The sequence below is a fragment of the Hyperolius riggenbachi genome, chromosome 2 (assembly GCF_040937935.1).
Source record: "Hyperolius riggenbachi isolate aHypRig1 chromosome 2, aHypRig1.pri, whole genome shotgun sequence".
Classification (NCBI taxonomy): domain Eukaryota; kingdom Metazoa; phylum Chordata; class Amphibia; order Anura; family Hyperoliidae; genus Hyperolius; species Hyperolius riggenbachi.
In genome coordinates this window covers 267,964,637-267,984,689 of record NC_090647.1, presented here as the reverse complement: position 1 = coordinate 267,984,689, position 20,053 = coordinate 267,964,637, and the positions used below count along the sequence as shown (strand labels likewise).

Below are 20,053 nucleotides of genomic sequence, written 5' to 3'. Positions count from 1 at the left end.
GCGCTGTCTCACTCTTAGATTCGGCTAACAATGTCAAATCCGAGGAGTCAGAACGCAAAACTTGCGAATCAAAAATCGCTTTAGGTTGTGAAAATGACGCTTCCATAGCGCAAACCTCCGCGATCTGCGGGGCAGACTGTAAGGCGTTCAGGACAGAAACACTGGAGCAACTGTCACCAGGCAACGGGCCCTTACAGGGGTGAACAGGGTGAGAAATAGCGACAACATCAGGAAAAACTTTATTAGACATATTAATTTTGCTTTTGATGCTGCATAATTTAGGAATTTTATCCATAGCAGGATCACAGATGGAAGATCTTAAAGATCTGTCTCTAAATGACAAGGGGTCCCACATATCCTTGAGAAAACTGGCACATTCATGCTGATCACAATCTGCAGGAACATCAGAGCAACAGGCATCAGATCGCACGGATTCGAACTGCACGCAGTCAGGAGAGAATCCTCCAGGATTCGCACAGGAATCAACCACAGTGGCACACCCACTCATTTCAGATCACACAATGTCAAGACTCACATGCTTTGCCCCAGAAAGGCAGGAACAATCATCCGACAACGATGTCTCTTTATTGGAATCAACTGATTGGTGTGTGTGCAACTCATCCAAAATCATCTGCCATACATAAATCACCAGATCCACATCACCCTCGTCACATTCATTGGAATCAATCAAAAGGTACATAGAATCGAGACAATCATTCAAGACATCTTCGCTTTTTGTGATGTAAAAATCGCAAAAGTGTAACGATCGGTGTAACACAGAGAGGGTCTGATTACCGGTGAACTGCAGTCTCACCAGGAATACAGAAATTACCCGATTATTGGTGATCTGCAGTATCACCGATAATCAGATATATCTACTAACCTCTGGACACCAGGGAGAACAAGTGAGTGTTTATGCAACAGTATACTTTGAGCACTTCTCCAGAAGTGTGTTCCTTCCTATGGCCTAGGCTCTCCAGGAGGGAGGGGCTAGGCTGAGGGTAGGAAGGTCAGCGTGAGTGACACCCAAGAGGGAGGGTGTCACTAACAGGTCTGGGAACTGCCTCTAACAGTAAGGCCAGTTCTCGAGGTCGGCAAGCCAGGTCGTTAACACACAGACAGATAAAGTACAGAATCAGGATGCAAATACAGAGTCCAGGAACGAGCAGAGTTTGGCAACAGGATATCAGAAATAGCAAGGTACAAGATCAGAGTTCAGAGGGATCGTCAGACAGGCGGAAGGTCATAACAAATAATACAATGCAATGTTCCTAATGCTAAGGTGTGAACGCCTTGATGTCAACACCTTTGGAAACTATGCTAGAACACAGATACAAACAAGGTCTGAGTGCTACCACGTTGTGACCGCAACGGCAGACAACCAGAGAATGCCCAGCACCCAGTATATATAGTAAGGTGCTCTCCGGTGCCTCCCCTAAGTGCTGGACCAATGGCAAGTGGTGAAATTGTCAGCTGACCCTTTTCTGGCTGTCATATAAGCTCTGCCTCTCAGCGCGCGCGCGTCCTTCTGAATCTGTGTGGACTAGCAGTCCCAGCCACACCAGACATGTCTTGCAATGTAATCCCTGATTCAAGCGCGGGGACCGCCGTCCCGCTCTCCAAGGGAGCGGCGGTTTCCCCGCGTCCGGCTGCACTGTCAGTTGCTCTGCTATCTGTGCAATCTGCCGCCTCCAACGCGGAATCCGCCGCTCTGTCCATGCGGCGGTTTCTCCGCGTTGTGCCGCCATGTTGGACGCGGAAACAACCGCCTCACTCTGAGCCCTTGTGGCGGCTTTTCCGCGTTTCCTCACAGTACTCTCCCCCCCCCCCCCCCCCCCCGAGGAGTGGACTCCGGACAGCTCCTACCAGGCTTCTCAGGATGCAACGCATGGAACTCCCTTCTCAATTTGTCAGCATGCATGCGACACTCAGGTACCCATGATCTCTCCTCGACACCGTACCCTTTCCAATGAACCAGATATTGTACTGAGTTCTGAACTATGCGAGAGTCTAAAATCTTCTCTACTTCGTACTCAGGTTGGTCATCTATCATCACCGGAGGAGGAGGAGTGGGACCCACATGAACTGCTGGCTTAAGCAGGGAGACGTGAAAAGATCTCACGCCACGCATACTGGCAGGGAGGTCAATGGCATAAGTGACATCGTTGATCTTTCTGGTCACTGGGAATGGACCCACATACCTGGGCCCCAACTTAGCTGAGGGCTGTTTCAAGGTCAAGTGACGTGTGGACACCCAGACTAAATCTCCTGGCAAAAACCTCCACTTCAATGAACGTCTCTTGTCAGCTTGACCTTTTTGACTTTGAAACGCCTTCTCCAAATTATTTTTCACAATCCACCATGTATCTTTAAATTACCTTTGCCAGGCCTCCAGAGCTGGAAACGGAGTGGAGGCGACTGGCAATGGGGAGAATTTAGGCAATTTCCTGGTCACTACCTGGAATGGACAAAATCCTGAAGAGGAACTATTTAAATTATTGTGCGCAAATTCTGCGAAGGGTAAAAACTTAACCCAATCATTTTGCGCTTCTGCAACGTAACACCTTAAAAACTGTTCCAATGATTGGTTGACTCTTTCCATCTGACCATTGGTCTGTGGGTGGTAGCCCGATGAGAATGACAGTTCCATGCCCATTTGGTGACAGAATGCCCTCCAAAATCTGGAAACAAATTGGACTCCCCTATCTGACACAATGTTTTCCGGAGTGCCATGCAATCGGAAAACGTGGATGATGAACAAATCGGCCAATTCCTGGGCCGAGGGGAGTCCTTTCAGGGGCACAAAATGGGCCATTTTACTAAAACGGTCGACTACCACCCAAATGGCCGACATGCCCTCAGACTTGGGGAGCTCACCCACAAAATCCATGGACAAGTGGGTCCATGGTTCACTCGGGGTGGGCAAGGGCTGCAATTTTCCCACAGATGCCAGTCGGGAGGGCTTACTCCTCGCACATACCGCACACTCTCTAACAAACTCTTTGCAATCGGCTGCTAGAGACGGCCACCAAGCGCATCTGGCTACCAGATCCTGTGTTCTGGAGGCCCCAGGGTGTCCCGCATTCCTGTGTGAATGGAACATCTGCAAAATCTGAAGGCGAAATGGCAGTGGGGTGAACATAACCCCTTTGGGCTTCCCTTCCGGGATGTCCTGCTGAAAAGGACCTTAAGTCTCTGTCCAATCTTCCCAAGTCTCAGTTGTAGCTAGTACCAGTTTCTGGGGGACAATGGTCTCTGGGGGGGAGGGCTGTGCTGTCTCTGGCTCAAAGCATCTAGACAGAGCATCTGCCTTAATGTTTTTGCTCCCTGGGGTGTACGTAATTATGAATCTGAATCTCGAGAAGAACAATGACCATCGAGCCTGACGGGGGCTTAATCTTTTGGCTCCCTCGATGTATTCTAAATTTTTGTGGTCAGTGGAAACTGTAATCGTATGTTCTGCTCCTTCCAACCAATGACGCCATTCTTCAAAGGCCAGTTTGATGGTCAGGAGCTCCCTGTTGCCTATATCGTAGTTTCTCTCTGCCGGAGAGAACCTATGAGAGAAGTAGCCACATGGGTGTAATCTGCCCTGCAACCCTGACCGCTGAGACAGCACAGCCCCTACCCCAACCTCTGAGGCGTCCACCTCAACATCAAAGGGATAGGAAGTATCAACGTGTCTCAGGATAGGTGCAGAGCAAAACAAATCTTTCAAAGTGGAGAATGCATGCAAAGCCTCTGGAGGCCAGTGGGTAGTATCTACCCCTTTCTTAGTGAGACAGGTGAGGGGCGCAATAACAGTGGAGTACCCCTTTATGAACCTTCTATAGTAATTGACAAAGCCTAAAAATCTCTGAAGAGATTTTAACCCCACTGGTTGAGGCCATTCCAACACAGCAGAAACCTTGGCAGGATCCATGGGCAGGCCCGAGGTGGAAATAATGTACCCTAAAAAGGTGACAGATGTTACTTCGAAAATGCATTTCTCCAATTTGGCGTAAAGCATGTTTTGTCTCAGTTTATCCAATACAAACTTGACATGTGTCCTGTGCTCGGAGAGGTTGTTAGAAAATATAAGTATATCATCCAGGTATACCAACACAAACTTGCCCAATACCTCCCTGAATACCTCATTGATCAATTCCTGAAAGACGGCCGGGGCGTTACACAGCCCGAAGGGCATCACCAGGTACTCGTAATGCCCACCGGGCGTGTTAAAGGCCGTCTTCCATTCATCGCCCTTTCTGATTCGCACCAGGTTGTATGCACCCCGTAAATCCAATTTTGAAAAGATCTTAGCGTCGTTTATCTGTGTAAACAAGTCATCTATCAATGGCAAAGGGTAGCGATTCTTTACTGTAATTTTATTCAGGCCCCGGTAATCAATGGAAGGCCACAGGCCTCCGTCTTTTTTCTTAACGAGAAAGAAACCTGCGCCAGCAGGCGACCGGGAAGGGCGAATGAACCCCTTGGCTAAATTTTCACGAATGTATTCCTGCATGGCCACTTTCTCTGGCCCAGACAAATTGTAAAGATGACCCCTAGGGGGCATACAACCAGATCGGAGATCGATGGGGCAATCAAATGGACAATGTGGAGGTAACTTATCTGCAGCCTTGGGACAGAACACATCAGAATACTCGAAGTATTGTACTGGTACCCCCTCCAACTGGATCCTGGTCTGGCCCAATGTCACTCTCCCTAAACACTGCTGAAAACAGCGATCTGACCAACTAGTTAGCTGACCGGTAGCTCAATTAATCTGTGGAGAGTGCAAGTGTAGCCATGGCATGCCGAGGATGACTGTGGAGGTGGTCATGTGTAACACAAAAAACTGTAGTTTCTCTGTATGTAACACCCCTATAGTAACGTCTACCTCTGGTGTCTGGGACAGCGGATGATCACTTTGCAGGGGGGAATCATCTACTGCCGTAACCTGAATGGGTGGTTTTACTGGGGTGAACGGAATACCCAATCTCTTTGCAAATTCAAAATCCATAAAATTAGCTGCAGAGCCAGAATCAACAAAAGCCTCAGAAATCTCAGTTTTATCTTCCCATGTGACTGTACAAGGAAGGAGTAATCGTCTATCTTCTAGGGGTAAAAGCTGCGTGCCTAGGGTGCTACCCCCTACAACTCCTAGGCAGTAGCGTTTCCCGGCTTGTTAGGGCAATTACGTACTCTATGACCCCCTTCTGCGCAGTAAAGACACAGCCGTTCAGACATCCTGCGTCTTCGCTCCACTTGGGATAGTTTTGACTGACCAATTTGCATTGGTTCGGGTGGAGGCGAGACAGGAGGAGGTGGAGTTACTGGCGGCGCAGCGTAGGACACCATTCTTACATGACTACTACCCCGGGTCTGTTTCTGATAACGCAGTCTGCGGTCGACTCGAATGGCCGATGAAATGGCCTCATCGACTGTCTTAGGTTCAGGCAGACTTAGCATGAGATCTGAAACCTCATCTGATAACCCTGATAAGAAACAATCTAATAGGGCATAGGTGTCCCACCTGGCTGAAACTGACCACCTCCTAAATTCGGCTGCGTAATCTTCGACCGGACCCTTGCCTTGACGCAAGAGCTTGAGCTTCCGCTCAGAGGTCGCGGCAAGGTCTGGGTTGTCGTAAATTACTGCCATGGCTTTAAAAAATTCATCCACAGAAGAGAGGGCTATATCTCCGGTGGGCAAACTGTATGCCCACGTCTGAGAATCGCCTGATAACAAAGTCTTAATAAATGTGACCCTTTGGGCCACAGTTCCTGAAGATCGGGGTTTCAACTCAAAGTAAGATAACACTCTACTTCTAAAATTTCGGAAGTCTGATCTGTGACCAGAAAATTTCTCAGGTACAGGCAAACGCATGTCAGAGCTAGGAGGGGATCGCACCTCATTCACTGCTGTCTGGAGGGTTTGTAAAGAACCAGACAAAGCTTCAGTCATAGTTTTGTGACTTCCCAGCACTTGATTGATGTTGTCCACCGAAGTGGCAAGTGCGCCCAGACGGTCAGTGCGTGCGTCCATTATTATTTTTTGGTCTGCCGTTCTGTAACGATCGGTGTAACACAGAGAGGGTCTGATTACCGGTGAACTGCAGTCTCACCAGGAATACAGAATATACCCAATTATTGGTGATCTGCAGTATCACCGATAATCAGATATATCTACTAACCTCTGGACACCAGGGAGAACAAGTGAGTGTTTATGCAACAGTATACTTTGAGCACTTCTCCAGAAGTGTGTTCCTTCCTATGGCCTAGGCTCTCCAGGAGGGAGGGGCTAGGCTGAGGGTAGGAAGGTCAGAGCGTGAGTGACACCTAAGAGGTAGGGAGTCACTAACAGGTCTGGGAACTGCCTCTAACAGTAAGGCCAGTTCTCGAGGTCGGCAAGCCAGGTCGTTAACACACAGACAGATAAAGTACAGAATCAGGATTCAAATACAGAGTCCAGGAACGAGCAGAGTTTGGCAACAGGATATCAGAAATAGCAAGGTACAAGATCAGAGTTCAGAGGGATCGTCGGACAGGCGGAAGGTCATAACAAATAATACAATGCAATGTTCCTAATGCTAAGGTGTGAACGCCTTGATGTCAACACCTTTGGGAACTATGCTAGAACACAGATACAAACAAGGTCTGAGTGCTACCACGTTGTGATCGCAACGGCAGACAACCAGAGAATGCCCAGCACCCAGTAAATATAGTAAGGTGCTCTCGGCGCCTCCCCTAAGTGCTGGACCAATGGCAAGTGGTGAAATTGTCAGCTGACCAGCCTCAGCTGACCCTTTTCTGGCTGTCATATAAGCTCTGCCTCTCAGCGCGCGCGCGTCCTTCTGAATCTGTGTGGACTAGCAGTCCCAGCCACACCAGACATGTCTTGCAATATAATCCCTAATTCAAGCGCGGGGACCGCCGTCCCGCTCTCCAAGGGAGCGGCGGTTTCCCCGCGTCCGGCTGCACTGTCAGTTGCTCTGCTATCTGTGCAATCTGCCGCCTCCAACGCGGAATCCGCCGCTTTGTCCATGCGGCGGTTTCTCTGCGTTGTGCCGCCATGTTGGACGCGGAAACAGCCGCCTCACTCTGAGCCCTTGCGGCGGCTTTTCCGCGTTTCCTCACAGTAAGGCTTTCCAATCAAAATCAAATTCCTCCATCAAGGCCCCAATGTCCCATGAGGCAAATGGAGGTTCAAACAGGCCAGTATCCAGATAATCTCTATATGGGTGGAGTTCAGGAACAAGAACAGATTTTTTAACTGCTTTAATATAGTGTGCGATCCTACCTATAATAGGATCCACATAAGCTTTAGATTGGGGCAAAAAACCAGGAGACTGAGCAACATCATTATCATACTGAATGGTTTTGCCTGGAAGGGATAGATCAGCTGACTCATTAACAGCTATAGACCCAAACAGAGCAGATGGTAAGCAAGGCAGCTTAAACCAGTGAGAGAAGATCAATGTAAGAAATTGATACAGATTATCATTCCAAGAATTGTTTTTTAACACATTATACGCCCAGGTGAACAAATCGCCTTTTAAGAGCACATAGGCAAACTGAAGAGCCGACGTGGACGGATCAGTAATCTGAAAGGTGGGATTCAGGCAAAATCTCACACATTCAGAGAGAAATTCCGCTTTGGTCTCTGAGTTTAGCCTTTTAAAGCTCTTAAAGACACAGGACCCATACTCGACCAAATCGTACAAATCGGAAATTCCCTCTACAATGGGAATTTCGGTTTGGCTGGTCATTCTGTAACGATTGTGGAATTCCCTCCGTGATCAGCGCACAAAACGTGCGCTGACACTGTGGAAATCCTCCACAAGCGTGTAATTTGAGGGAACCTAGCAAAAGGTGCAATGCACCTGTAGAGGGAAATTCCTGTCGACAGGTGGAGCTGTGGAGTGCAGAGGAACAGCTCCTCTGCTCTGCCACAGACGCCAGACAGGAATTGTATGAAGGGAAGAAACGCAGGGCAAGATAGCCCTGAAAGAGAGAGATCAAAGGGACAGAGGGTATGTGTGTTCACCAAACTAGTCGCCACCCTGCGACGATGAACACACAACCATGAAGACAAAGTGAGAAGGCAATCGCCAGAGATGGTGATTGCTAACAGCGACACAAGACCGAATAAGCACAGATGAGGAATGTATGTATGTCCACCAATCTAGCCGCCACCCTGCGACGGCGGACACACAACAAAGGAAACCAAGTGAGAACGCAATCGCAAGAGAAGCGATTGCGAAAGAGAATGAGCACAGGGACAGATTTTATGTGTGTGCACCAAACTAGTCGCCAACCCGCGACGGTGCATACACAACAGCAGATATGAAGTAGGAACACAATCCCGAGAGAGGCGATTGCCAGAGGTGACACAAGGCTACAGCAAGGCAGAGCACGAGAGTAGCAAAGGCACAGCAAATAATACAATGAGAAGATAAGGAAAATAACAAACGCTAGCTAAACGCGAACACCGCACTCATTCGCAACAGTGCACGCGTTTATGCGCGGTCCCCGCGTGTTAAGCACAACAGAGACAAGCACGCCTAACTAAAGACCGACAGACAAACATGAAACAGAGGACGCGAGCGCTTGCTTAACGGTTACTTCACCGAGCCTCCAGCAAGCGTTCATAGCAGACAAGACAGGTACATGAAAACAGGAATAAGAGAGAGATATGATCCACTGCTCTTTCCGCCAGAGCGAGTGCGATCCAAGTATAGAAGAAGAGCGAGCCGGATCCACTGCTCTTTCCGCCAGAGCAAGTGCGATCCAAAGTACAGCAAGAGAGATGGAGATCAGACTGATCCACAGCACTAGCGCTAGGCGAGTGCGATCCAGGCAAGACAGATAGAGGAGATAGCTGGTAGCAACCGCTGCTCCAGCTATACTCCAAGAACAAAGATCAGAACGACTTCCTGTCGACCACCGCTGGGACAGAACAATCGCAACAGACAAACAAAACAGATATGCAATCCTAACTGCACTAGGGAATCTGCCTAGTGCAGTTCCAGGAATTACTCTAAACTAATCTTCAAACAATGAGCAAGGCTGACACTCCAGTGTCTCACAGGACTAACCCTTATGACCAGCCCAGGTCTGTGATATCACATGGTATATATAGAGCAAGCCTACAAAGGATGTGGCTAGGCAATCTGCATGACAAACGTATGCAAATTCCTCAGCAGCAAGCTGCACAACTGACAAAAGGTCTCTCTTCCAGAGACCTGCAGAATGCAGACCTGAACAGTGGTCAAAAGGCTGCCTGCCTGCGCAGGCAGCCGAGCGGATCCTCACAATATGTTATGTAAGTAGAGCAAGTATTTATGTACTTATATATATATGTTTGTTTTTTTTCAGAGATAGTATGGCTGATTGCTCCTCTTTAAAGCAGTAGTAAATCCCTTAAAAATGTATTCCGTTACTGCCTGCAGAAGGAGCATTGGTTTTGTTTAACGTTCTGTTAGGGATTTAGGGAATATAAAAACAGTTGTTTGAAGGTTTGCTGTTATTCTCATGTTAAGGGGGTATTGGGAATTAAGTTTAAATGTACCAGAACAGATATGTGACATGTGGGTAGATTCACTAAACTGCAATATGCAGAATAACATGCATAAATTCTTACTGCTCGATGAGTAGAGTGTAATGCATTGCATGTAATGTATTGCATTCTGCTTGACTCATCGTGCTGATGATGCATGTTATACTGCTTACTGCAGTTTAATGACTTTACCCCCAAGTAACATGTGTATGCTTTCACTTTCTGTTTCTTCAATGAAAACGGCATCTCATTGATGCCAGTTTCATTGATCACGGGCAGTCAAACCTGTGAATGGAAACTATGTTCCCATTCAGTGATCTGTGTACTAACGGGCGGCGACATGAACACGCGCGGGACCATGCACGGGGCTGAGCAGTAGTGCATGCAGCGAAGGTCGCATGAGATACGTTTATCTACGCCCCTGGAGCTAAGATGAAGTCTCCAGGTGCGTAGATATACTGACGTATTTGCAATAACCGGTTAAAATTGTCCCCCTTGGGGGGCGTGGCTTGCCTATGGTGCGGACCAGACGTGCTTAGACAAGGCTCCGGCTGGCCGGGCTCCTTTCAGCTCTAAACCTGCATTTTTCACCGGACTGAACTGCTCATATGGGGAGTACAATGCGTAAACAATCGAAACAATCTCCTAAAAAGCTTTGCAGCTCGCAGATTAAGAAATTTCTGAAGCCTTTAGTGATGGGCCCTACCTCTCTGAATCCACCCAAGATGGCGCTGTCTCAAAAACAGAAAGAGGACGAGTCTCCACAAGCCGTCTCTCCGGCACACAGCGCCTCTCCGGCTCACAGCACCGCTTCTGCAAAAGCTTCTAAAGGCCCTGCATCACCCTCACTCTCGGTGAGCTCAGAATCCTATGTCAAGGTTGATCTTCATTACTACATTCGCTCATTATCCACCAAGGGAGATCTGGAGCATTACGTGAGCAGAATAGAAGCAACATACAGAAAAGAGATGGCAGAGATAAAGCAAGATATAAAACAGATAGGCTACCGAGTAGATGACACTGAAAAAGAAGTAGAAAAGTTGGCACAGACACAGGAGAAACATCAAGCCACCATGCACAAGCATTCCATTCAAATCAGGGATCTTTATTTAAAAATGGATGATCAAGAGAACAGGCAGCGCAGAAACAACCTGAGGGTCAGAGGGATCCCAGAGGCTACCAAGCAAGCAGACCTTGCACCTACTCTGGTAGGAATATTTAATTTGTTTCTTGATAAGCCTGCTGAACATTCAATCGAGCTAGACAGGGCTCACAGAATTCTTGCTCCAGTTAGCACAAACCTGGAATGTCCCCGTGATGTAATCTGCCGAGTTCACCATTACACTATTAAAGAAAGCATCATGGCGGCCTCGCGCCAAAAAGGAACGGTAGTATTTGACAGTGCAACAATTTCCATCTTATCAGACCTCTCTCGTCTCACCTTACAGATGCGTAGAGCACTCCAATCACTGTTACCTATCCTTCAGGAGAAGCAGATACTATGCCACTGGGGATTCCCCTTTCACCTGCAGATCCTCCATGAGGGTAAAACGATAACACTCCGAGATCATGCAGATGCTCCGAAAGTTCCGGATGCTTTGGGTCTGCCTTCATTTGAAATTAAAGACTGGCCACTGCAAGAAGACGAGCCCTATTCCCCGTTACCTCAAAGAGCTCGTTGGCGCACCAATTGGCAGAACAACAGGGAGACACTGCGTGAGTAATTCCTGGTGCTCGTTTATGGCACTGTCAGAGTTTTGATTGCAGAGCCCCACACTGTGTTACTTCTAAGGCCTGCTCCATGCCTTCCCTCATGTTGCTCCCTGCCATTTTCCTAGAGCTGCCTATCTGTGGCGTTCTCCCCGGAAAACCGCTGCTAGACACTACCCTGATCATAACACAACTCCACTCACTATGTTTTTTGACAATGCTAAAATTTCGCTCTCAGAAGCCCCTGTTATTTGTTTTACTCAGGCTTGCTCCGTGTTTCCCCTTACCACACTACCCACCATCTTTCTAGAGCGGCTTATCCACAGTCAGTTTAACACGAGAGGACTGCATTCCCCAGCCCATCTAACCCACAGATCTCTATTTGCAAATATAGTTCATGCAGGAACTGATGTACTGTGACCGCAGTCTCCTCTCTGTTACCCCACAGGGTCTCCTTCCTCTATATCTACACAGAGGCTAAATTGCTATGATGGCATGCTGGACTCTACCGGATTCATTATTACAGATGTGTCTTTGCTTTCTGTTGCCTTTCACGGCAGCAGAGTCCTCCGGTTTCTCACTGCACTCGGAAAGTGACACTGGGGATCCCTCCCTGTTTATGGTCACTTCTTTGGTGGCTCACTTGTTGCTTAACCACTTAAGGACCACAGTCTTTTCGCCCCTTAAGGACCAGAGCCTTTTTTTCCATTCAGACCACTGCAGCTTTAACGGTTTATTGCTCGGTCATACAACCTACTATCTAAATGAATTTTCCCTCCTTTTCTTGTCACTAATACAGCTTTCTTTTGGTGCTATTTGATTGCTGCTGCGATTTTTAGTTTTTATTATATTCATCAAAAAAGACATGAATTTTGTCAAAAAAATGATTTTTTTAAACTTTGTGATAAAATTTGTCAAATAAAGTAACATTTCTGTATACATTTTGTCCAAATTTATTGTAGTACATGTCTTTGATAAAAAAAAACATTCATTGTATATTTATTGGTTTGGGTAAAAGTTATAGCGTTTACAAACTATGGTGCAAAAAGTGAATTTTCCCATTTTGAAGCATCTCTGACTTTTCTGAGCACCTGTCATGTTTCATGAGGTGCTAAAATTCCAGAATAGTATAAATACCCCCCAAATGACCCCATTTTGGAAAGAAGACATCTCAAAGTATTCACTGAGAGGCATAGTGAGTTCATAGAAGATATTATTTTTTGTCACAAGTAAGCGGAAAATGACACTTTGTGACAAAAAAAAAAAAAGTTTCCATTTCTTCTAACTTGTGACAAAAAAAAAAATGAAATCTGCCACGGACTCACCATGCCCCTCTCTGAATAACTTGAAGTGTCTACTTTCCAAAATGGGGTCATTTGTGGGGTGTGTTTACTGTCCTGGCATTTTGGGGGGTGCTAAATGGTAAGCACCACTGTAAAGCCTAAAGGTGCTTATTGGACTTTGGGCCCCTTAGCGCAGTTAAGCTGCAAAAAAGTGCCACACATGTGGTATTGCCATACTCAGGAGAAATAGTATAATGTGTTTTGGGGTGTATTTTTACACATATCCATGCTGGGTGGGAGAAATATGTCTGTAAATGACAATGGTTTTGTTTTGTTTTTTTTACACACAATTGTCCATTTACAGAGAGATTTCTCCCACCCAGCATGGGTATGTGTAAAAATACACCCCAAAACACATTATACTACTTCTCCTGAGTACAGCGATACCACATGTGTGGCACTTTTTTGCACCCTAACTGCGCTAAGGGGCCCAAAGTCCAATGAGTACCTTTAGGATTTCACAGGTCATTTTGAGACGTTTGGTTTCAAGACTATGCCTCACGGTTTAGGGCCCCTAAAATGCCAGGGCAGTTTAGGAACCCCACAAGTGACCCTATTTTAGAAAGACAACACCACAAGGTATTCTGTTAGGAGTATGGTGAATTCATACGGTAGAAGATTTTATTTTTTGTCACAAGTTAGTGGAAAATGACACTTTGTGAAAAAAACCCAATAAAAATCAATTTCCGCTAACTTGTGACAAGAAAATAAAATCTTCTATGAACTCGTCATACACCTCACGGAATACCTTGGGGTGTCTTTTTTCTAAAATAGGGTCCCTTGGTAGGGTTCCTATACTGCCCTGGCATTTTAGGGGCCCAAAACCGTGAGGAGTAGTCTTGAAACCAAATGCCTCAAAATGCCTGTTCAGGGGTATAAGCATCTGCAAATTTTGATGACAGGTGGTTTATGAGGGGGGCGCATTTTGTGGAACCGGTCATAAGCAGGGTGGCCTCTTAGATGACAGGTTGTATTGGCACTGAAGTGCAGGAAGCGCAGGATGTTCTCAAATCGTGACCTGGACATGGCAGCAGAGAACATGGGCATATGATGTATTGGGTGCGTAGACCAATAAGACCGCAATACATTCTTTTTGACTAGACCCAGAAAATGTTACATTCAGAAACTTGGAGTGGTTTCCACCAAAAAGACTGGGCATGGTAGCTTCTTGGATTGGCGGTTGCGTATTGTGTGGCATAACAGTTGGTCTCAGCCACTATTAAGTCGTAGGGACCAGCAGTAATTAGAAAAAAAAATTCTGTCACTGCGGTGGGGCAGGTGAGGGTATGGCTGGGTGATCAGAAGCCCGCAGGGGGCAGATTAGGGCCTGATCTGATGGATAGGAGTGCTAGGGGGGGTGACAGGAGGTGATTGATGGGTGTCTCGGGGGGTGATTATAGGGGAAAATAGATGCAATCAATGCACTGGGGAGGTGATTGGAAGGGGGTCTGAGGGGGATCTGAGGGTTTGGCCGAGTGATCAGGAGCCCACACGGGGCAAATTAGGGCCTGATCTGATAGGTAGGTGTGCTAGGGGGTGACAGGTGGTGACAGGAGGTGATTGATGGGTGTCTCAAGGTGTGATTAGAGGGGGCTGGGTTCTGAGGGTGTGGGCGAGTGATTAGGTGCCCTAGGGGCAGATAGGGGTCTGATCTGATGGGTAGCAGTGACAGGTGGTGACAGGGGTTATTGATGGGTGATTGATGGGTGATTAGATGGCAGAACAGATGTAAACAATGCACTTTGGGGGTGATCTGAGTGTGGGTCTGCGGGCGATCTGATGGTGTGGGTGGGTGATCAGATGCCCGTAAGAGGCCAGGTAAGGACCACTTAGTGTCTAGTAATTATAGACCTATCTCCTTAATCAATATCGATGTAAAGATCTTCGCCAAAATAATCGCTGAAAGACTTACTGGTAAGCTCATCCTTCCGCGTATACTGCATAACGACCAGGTGGGCTTTACGCAATTTAGGGAGGCCAGGGACAACACCCTTAAAACCACCTCTTTGTTGGCTCGAGCGAGGAGACAGGGGGTTCCTCTTTGTATTCTCTCGGTTGATGCTGATAAGACATTCGACAGGATCCATTGGACATACCTCAATAGGGTCCTAGCTCAATTAGGCTTAGGGCCCAAGGCTCTACATAGAATTATGGGTCTCTATTGGGTTATCGGGGACAAACCACTGATGCACAGGCAAAAAAACGTGGTTTGCTGCTGATCCCCAAACCTCCGGGTTCCGAACCCTCCTGCTTCTCCTGGAGAGCTCTTCTTGCAGATTTTTGTAGTCACTTTTATGCACTGCTACATTTTCCAGGTATTAGGAGAGGGAAGATGCTCAATAATTAGGCTTTTCGTCTAGTTGGCTAGCCATAGGGCAATTCATTTTAAATGAGATGGGGTGAGCTGGTCTTATCTGTCTTCACTGAGGATAAGTGTAGTAAACTGGTAAGCAGAGATCCCGAGCTACATAACACCTGCTGGAGGTGGGATATTTTCTGGCTGGTCAGTGGATGTCACCTATGCAAATTTGTAGCGGAGTATTGTATGCTGTTAAATGTCTCTCAGAGTACCACCATGCGTTTATATTGATTTTTGCTGCAATGTAGAAACTCAAGTAGCAACTTTCAAAAAAATTACATGTTGCTTGAATATGATGTTCCTAACACTTTATTGTTAAGTACCATAGTGTATTGAATATCACTCTAATATGAAAAGGAGCTTGATAATTCCTGATGTTGAGTTGTCAGAGTTGAAATTTAGGGCTATATTTTCAGGGATCATTTCTATAGTTTTTGACTGTTGGAATGTGCTCGAAAGTGTCCAAACTCACCAATCATGATGAAGAGCTAAAGTGGTTTCTCCTGAGCATGAATTGAGTGTTCAGTTCTACTTTGGTAGTAACTGTTTGCTATTGATGACTGTTTCTGTCTTCACTTATGTGATGATTGGAGGGAGAAAACACAAACTGAGTGATTGTATTTAACTTTACAAAATAATTGATAGATTTGTGCATTGAAGTGTTAGGCTTCTGCATACATGTTATTGTCAGATTCTGGTGTTTGCTGTGTAGGTTTGAATTGTGAAAATTGTCAAGAACTAGCAATTGGTTGCTTTTGAAAAATTTGTAAAATCATTTTATGGAAGCGTTGATTGTACCATTTTTTATCAGATTTGTTTTGAAATCTGATTGACAGCTAATCTCAAACACTGACTCTTCTTAAACCCCATTTGCGATTCCTACCTTTAGCTTTTCAATCCTGTTTCACAAGCTAAATCTGGATTTGGGCCATCTGTCCATCTTTGGTGCCTGTTCAGCTTCCATCCAACTGAAATCATTTTAGAGGGTTGACCGTACACCTGAATTTGTTTTTGCATTACCTCCAAACGGACAAACCACTGAGGCACAGGCAAAAAATGTGGTTTAGCCTGCTGCTGATCCCCAAACCTTCGGGTTCCGAACCCTCCCGCTTCTCCTGGAGAGCTCTTCTTGCAGATTTTAGTAGTTACTTTTATGCACTGCTATGTTTTCCAGGTATTAGTAAAGAGAGGTAAGATGCTCAATAATTAGGCTTCTCGTCTAGTTGGCAAGCCATAGGGCAATGAATTTTAAAAGAAAATGAGATGGGATGAGCTGGTCTTATCTGTCTTCACTGGGGATAAGTGTAGTGAACTGGTAAGCAGAGATCCCGAGCTACATAATGTGATGAAACGCGGAAAAGCCGCTGCCTCTCAATGGCGTCACAACGCGGAAAAAACGCCGCGTGCCGCATAGGCAGAGCGGCGGAATCCACATTGGGAACGGCGGAATCCACATTGGTAACGGCGGAATCCGCATTGGAGGCGGCTCCCGCACTCGGTTCACTGGATACATTGCAAAACAGTACTGGTGTGGCTGGGACTGATAGTCCACCTAGATTCAGAGTGACACGCGCGCGCGCACAGAGGCAGAGCTTAAATAACAGCCAGAAGGGAGTCAGCTGACCAGGCGGGTCAGATGACATTTTCCACTACTCTCATTGGTCCAGCAATTAGGGAGGTCCTCGAGAGGTTGTGTATATATACTGCTGGCTGTTCACTTGCTCTTTGTCTGGCGTTGCGAACACATACGTGGGAGCACTCAGACCCGTAGTCAGATCCTTAAGTGTGCCGGGACCAGCTGGAGCTGTAATCCTACACTTAGCTAGATTCTGTTGATAGCTTAAAGTACTAGTTTGATTGTGATTATCTGTTATGACCTTCTGCCTGCCTGACCATCCTCTTGTATTCTGATCGTGTACCTTGCTATTCTGATACTCTGTTGCCGAACCCCGGCTCGTCCTTAGACTCTGCTTCTGCCTCTTGATCTTGTACCTCGATATTTCTGATACCCTGTTGCCGAACTCTGCCTGTACCTAGACTCCGCCTCTGCCTTCTGAATCTGTACTTTATCAGTCCGTGTGTTACGATCCGGCAAGGTCACGATAGGGGTACTGCATGGGGAACAACTACAGTTTTTCGTATTACATATGTCAACCTCCACTATCATCCTAGGCATGCCGTGGTTACAAGTCCATTCACCACAAATAGACTGGGCTACGGGTCAGGTAACCAGCTGGTCCGATCATTGTCGCCACCAGTGTTTAGGGAAGGTGACATTGGGCCAGACCAGGGTTCAGTTGGAAGGGGTTCCAGTACAGTATTCTGAGTATGCCGATGTGTTCTGTCCTAAGGCCGCTGACAAGTTACCGCCGCATCGCCCATTTGATTGCCCCATTGATCTCCAAACTGGTTGTATGCCCCCTAGGGGTCATCTTTACAATTTGTCCGGGCCAGAGAAACTGTCCATGCAAGAGTATATTCGTGAGAATTTAGCTAAGGGGTTCATTCGACCATCCTGGTCGCCCGCAGGTGCAGGGTTTTTTTTTGTTAAGAAAAAAGACGGGAGTCTGCGACCGTGCATAGATTACCGGGGCCTGAATAAAATCACGATAAAAAAATCGTTACCCCTTGCCCCTAATAGATGACCTTTTCACTCAAGTTACCAACGCTAAAGTCTTTTCAAAATTAGACTTGCGGGGCACATACAACCTGGTGAGGATCAGAAAGGGCGATGAATGGAAGACGGCCTTTAACACACCCGACGGGCACTATGAGTACTTGGTGATGCCCTTCGGGTTGTGTAACGCCCCGGCCGTCTTCCAGGAATTGATTAATGAGGTATTCAGAGAGGTGTTGGGCAGGTTCGTGTTAGTATACCTGGACGATATACTTATCTTTTCCAACAACCTCTCTGAGCACAGAACACATGTCCGAATTGTACTGGACAAACTGAGGCGGAACTCGCTTTGTGCAAAGTTGGAAAAATGTATTTTCGAGGTGACATCTGTTTCTTTTTTGGGGTACATTATTTCCACTTCGGGTCTGTCAATGGATCCTGCCAAGGTCTCTGCTGTGATAGAGTGGCCCCAACCCGTGGGGTTAAAGTCTTTGCAGAGATTCTTAGACTTTGCTAACTACTATCGGAGGTTCATAAAGGGGTACTTCACTGTTATCTCACCCCTCACTAGTCTCACAAAAAAAGGGGCAGATACTAACCACTGGACCCCAGAAGCCCTACAAGCGTTCTCTACCCTGAAAACCTTGTTTTGTTCAGCACCCATCCTGAGGCATGTCGACACCTCTTACCCCTTTATTGTCGAGGTGGATGCCTCGGAGGTTGGGGTGGGGGCTGTGCTGTCTCAGTGGTCAGGGTTACAGGGAAGATTACATCCTTGTGCTTATTTCTCTCGTAGGTTCTCCCCGGCGGAGAGAAACTACGATATCGGCAACAGAGAGCTCCTGGCCATTAAACTTGCCTTTGAAGAATGGCGTCACTGGCTGGAAGGAGCAGAGCATACCATTACAGTGTACACTGATCACAAGAACCTGGAGTACATCGAGGGAGCTAAGAGGTTAAGTCCCCGTCAGGCTCGATGGTCATTGTTCTTTTCGAGGTTCAGGTTCATTATTACGTACACCCCGGGCAGCAAGAACATCAAGGCAGATGCCCTGTCCAGATGTTTTGAGCTGGAGACAGCCCAGCCCTCTGACCCAGAATCCATTTTCCCACAGAGGTTAGTGCTAGCGGCAACTGAGACTTGGGAGGACTAGACAGAGACCCTGAGTCCCTTCCAGCAGGATGTCCCTGAGGGGAAACCGGAAGGGGTTATGTTTGTGCCCTTACCCTTTCGTCTCCGCATTTTACAGATGTTTCATTCCCACAAGAATGCGGGACACCCGGGGGCAGCCAGAACTCAGGATCTGGTATCCAGGTGTGCTTGGTGGCCTTCTCTGGCAGCAGACTGCAGGGAGTTCGTTAGGGAGTGTGCTGTATGCGCAAAAAGTAAACCCTCCCGGCTGGCACCTGTGGGTACCTTGCAGCCTTTGCCCACCCCGAGTGAACCATGGACTCTCTTGTCCATGGATTTTGTAGGTGAGCTTCCCAGGTCAGAGGGTATGTCGGTCATTTGGGTGGTAGTCGACCGCTTCAGTAAAATGGCCCATTTTGTGCCCTTGAAAGGACTCCCCTCGGCCCAGGAATTGGCCGACTTGTTTATCACACATGTTTTCCGGCTACACGGCATTCCGGAAAACATAGTGTCGGATCGGGGAGTCCAGTTCGTTTCTAGATTTTGGAGGGCATTTTGCCAACAAATGGGCATGAAGCTGTCGTTTTCATCGGGCTACCACCCACAGACCAATGGTCAAACGGAGAGAACCAATCAGTCTTCAGAGCAATTTTTGAGGTGCTACGTTGCAGAGGCGCAGAACGACTGGGTAAAATTTCTGCCTTTCGCGGAGTTCGCGCAAAATAATTTGAGAAGCTCTTCCACCGGATTTTCTCAGTGCCAGGTAGTGTCTGGAAGATTGCCCAAATTTTCGCCATTGCCAGTGGCCTCCACCCCGTTTCCAGCTCTGGAGGCCTGGCAAAAGTCTTTTAAAAACATTTGGCGCACGGTGAGAGATAGTTTGCAAAAGGCGTTTTTGAATCAGAAGGGTCAAGCTGATAAAAGACGTTCGGTGGAGTGGAGCTTCCAGCCAGGAGACTTGGTGTGGGTATCCACACGTCATTTGACCCTGAAACAGCCCTCAGACAAATTGGGCCCCAAGTTTGTCGGTCCGTTTCCGATAGTGAAAAAGATTAACAACGTTACCTATACCGTTGATCTTCCCGCCAGCATGCGTGGGGTAAGGTCATTTCACGTATCCCTGCTCAAACCTGCAGTCCATATGGGCTCTACTCCTCCTCCTCCTGTCCTGGTAGATTGTCAACCTGAGTTCGAAATTGAGAAAATTTTGGACTCACGCATTGTCCAGAACTCGGTACAGTATCTGGTACACTGGAAGGGGTATGGCATTGAGGAGAGACAATGGGTATCGGGGACTCGCATGCATGCGGATGAATTGAGGAAAGAGTTTCATGCCTTACACCCCGAGAAAC

General features: G+C 47.1%; 1 protein-coding gene and 1 non-coding gene across 9 annotated transcripts in view; both read left to right on the top strand.

Annotated features, from left to right (window-relative positions):
* The window catches only part of TEX14 (testis expressed 14, intercellular bridge forming factor), a 477,154-nt gene that overhangs the window by 53,511 nt on the left and 403,590 nt on the right, over nt 1-20,053 (top strand). Inside the window, exon 1 of one of the 8 annotated variants that reach the window (XM_068268632.1) lies at nt 9,243-9,306. The exons of the other annotated variants lie outside the window; for them this stretch is intronic. Within the exon in view, the coding sequence (XP_068124733.1) occupies nt 9,300-9,306 (7 nt within the window). The 5' untranslated portion in view covers nt 9,243-9,299. Of the gene's footprint in view, nt 1-9,242; nt 9,307-20,053 lie in introns of those variants that run through there. 8 annotated transcript variants of the gene reach the window in all.
* LOC137554904 (small nucleolar RNA U3) lies at nt 15,353-15,568 on the top strand. Its single transcript, XR_011027618.1, has one exon. It is a non-coding gene; the product is annotated as a small nucleolar RNA U3 (small nucleolar RNA).